This window comes from Tupaia chinensis, unplaced genomic scaffold (assembly GCF_000334495.1).
Source record: "Tupaia chinensis unplaced genomic scaffold, TupChi_1.0 Scaffold000178_1, whole genome shotgun sequence".
Taxonomy (NCBI): Eukaryota; Metazoa; Chordata; class Mammalia; order Scandentia; family Tupaiidae; genus Tupaia; species Tupaia belangeri.
In genome coordinates, this window is record NW_006159653.1 from 677,697 (window position 1) to 680,683 (window position 2,987).

Here is a 2,987-nt window from a genome sequence, read left to right on the forward strand (position 1 = left end):
GGACGCAGGCGCTAGGGGCTCGGAGCGGAGGGCCCGGACCCGAGGTTAACGCGCTCGGGCCGCGCCCCCTCCGCCAGCGCCCCAGCCCTCCACTGAGAGCGCACGGCCGCTGGCAACCGCCGCGCCGGAAGCGGCCTGTCTTCCCCGCCCGTCGCCGGAAGTGGTCCTTCCTCGCCCGCCCGTCGCCGGAAGTGGGGAGGGCTGTCGCTCGCGCGGTAGCGTTCCGTTTTTGGGGCCTACGCCTCGGCGGTTGGCCCATGTGTGGCTCTTCGGTCCCCGCGTGCAGGGCCAGGGCTCTTCCGCCCCCGCGAGCTCCGGCCCTGCTCGTCGTCCACGCTCCTGCGGCGCGCCCCCTCCGGCCGGCCGTGCCCTCCGGGCTGGGGTCCGCGCAGCAGCCGGGTGCACGCTCCCGCCGCGCATAGCCCCATTGCTCGGAGAGCCATCCCCGAGTCCCGGCTGCGCTCGCCGCCCTGCCCCTGGTCCCAGCTGGCCAGGCTCCTCCTTCCGTTCCAAGCGGTCGGCGCGTCCGCCGGGGCTCGGCCTGAAGCCGGCTGGAAGGGGCTTGGCCGGCCACCACGCCCGGCGCCGCCGCCTCGCGGCCCCCTCCTCTGCTGGCTGGTTGTGTGCACTAGCGTGACCGCCGGGGCTGGGATTGCGGCCTCGACCACCCTCCCCGACCGTCGTGCCTAGCGGCCCTCTCAGCCCCCGGCCCCCGCATCCCCTGGGCGTGGGTCCTGCTCTGCAGCGCACTGCGTGGTCTAGGACGTCTGTGTGCCTGTCCCATCCTCAGTCTCCCTGTGCGCAGAGCAGAGCTGCTTGCTGCCTTTCCTGGGCCAGACCCTGGTACTTGGGAGGAAGTCCAAATCCGTGCCGTCCTCCTGCTTGCAGCAGTGGGAGGTGAGTGTGTCCACCCTCCACGGAACAGAACTGGGCCGGCTGTGACCTGTGGTTAAGACCACTGGAGGGGCCGGCAGGTGGCGTAGTGGCTAAGGGCGCTGGACTCCCACATGGCTGACAGCAGTTCGAGTCTCAGACCTGGCGGGTTGCTTTCTCACTTTCCTTCTCTCTCGCAGTCTATTCCTCTCTGGTCAAAATTTTTTAAATAAATAAAATTAAGTAAAATAATTCAAGAAAAAAAAAGAGGGGCCCTGCAGATGGTGTACTCGTTAAAGGCACTGGACTCCCACATGGCGGACCACGGTTCAAGTCCTGGACCTGGTGGCTTGCTTCCTCACTTTCTCCTCTCTCTGTCCCCCTCTGGTCAAATTAAAATAAATATAACTCAAAACAAAAAACACCAGACCCCACACAGCCACCTGTGCTGCCCAGGTAGCTTGAGAAATGTGAATGCCCCAGATCCCAAAAGGCGGGAGAAATGAAGCGGTATAGTGACCATGTCCTGTGGGGTGCTTTCTCACTTTCCCTCTCTAGTAAAAGTACAAAGCCTCTGGCAACTTGTAGGGGGAAAAATTGATGAGCTAAGAGGGTCAGAAATCAGAACCTGCCTGCCCATAATGGACATGCCTCCTGCACTGCCTTCTGAAGAACTAAGAACAACTCTGACACCTGTTTTTGCAACTTTTTTAATATATATTTTTATAAACAGGTCACGTGATAAAATAGCACAAGAAACACTTACCAAATATAAGGTTATATCTTCCGCATATACAGGAGAATGAAGTCGTTATGTACAATAAGAAAATGATTTTAGGAGTTGGTTGGGTTTGTTTGTTTTCTTCTCTCCCCTTAACTTCTCCTACAGTCGTTGGAAATATCACAGCTTCAGTTGCAGGAATACTTTGGGCAAATGGACAGCTACCCCCTTCTCAGAGGGCTCTGGGGAGGGCGGCTGAAGGGACGCTCCTGAGCACATCAGCCCATCTCCCCTAGGCCGACACTCCAGGGCAGGGAGATCTTTGGGCTGTTGAACTGTTTCTCTGCTTCAACAGTATCTCTCTCTCTCTCTCACTCTTCTCTCTCATTCTCTGGCTCTCTGGAAACTGGTTACTCTCTTCCAACCAGATGGGGGTGTCCCAAGATTGGGTGTGGGCACTATGTCTCCTGGGGCTCACAGTTGGGATAGAAAGGGGTCCCAGCCCCCTCCTTAGCGATCGCCAAGATGCACCAACATCCCCCAGGACTTCCAAATGTTTGGGGATTGGACAGAACGCGGTCAGAGCTCCTCTGAGCAGGCAGAAGTGTGGGAAGCTAGGGAGGGGGAAGGGGAGCCAGAGGAGCCCTCCCTCCTGGGGCATCGGGGTGCACTGGCCATTGGGAGATAGGAGCCACTGTTCGGTGGGTGCTGCTCCTGACCCCTGGCTGGGACCCCCTTGCACTCCCTCCGGAGGAGGCTGGTGCCAGGCGGCTGCAGGGCTGAGGTGCGGGCTGCCCAGCTGCTCCGGAAGGCCTGACAGCCCAAGTGCGGCTCCAACTGCTCATCTACAAGACGCCGGTCTCGCCCCTGCGCTGGGCCATAGCACAAGGTCCCAAAGACCTGTAGGCCGGGCAGGCTGAGAACGAGGACTGGGGCGGCTCCACGGCGGCAGGCGGCAGGGACGAGGGGAGGCCTCTGGTCAGGCTGGCACAGGTCAGGCAGCACCGGGGCGCTCAGCGGCCGCGACTCCGGCCGGGGGTGGCCTATTTCCCCGCACACCCCTCGGAGGGTTCCAGGGGCGGGGTAGTGGGAGATAGGAAGCCCTTGGGGCTCTTCGGGGCCCCTGTGTCCTGGGGGACCCAGCCCCCTCAATCGTCCTGGGCCCTGCCCGGGAAGGGGGCACAACTGGGGAGGCAGAGAGCGGGTGTGGCGGGGAAGGCGGTGGGGTGGCCATCTGGGAGCTCGAAGCTCCCCCAGGACCAGGCCCCGGCCCAGCGGAAATCTCCTAACTACTGATTAATCCATGAAGTGACATGTGACCCAAGTTGGCTAATCAAATAATTTGGCCTGGATTGGTAAGAGTGGAATTGGCAAAGAGAAGCTATGATTTGCT

General features: G+C 60.7%; 1 protein-coding gene across 1 annotated transcript in view; it reads right to left on the bottom strand.

Moving 5' to 3' along the window:
• Positions 1 to 2,173: 2,173 nt before the first annotated feature.
• The window catches only part of FBXL16 (F-box and leucine rich repeat protein 16), a gene marked incomplete in the record, with an annotated part of 21,590 nt that continues 20,776 nt past the window's right edge, over positions 2,174 to 2,987 (bottom strand). The window contains 1 exon segment of the mRNA XM_014586985.2: positions 2,174 to 2,724. Coding sequence (XP_014442471.1) covers positions 2,174 to 2,724 — 551 coding nt within the window.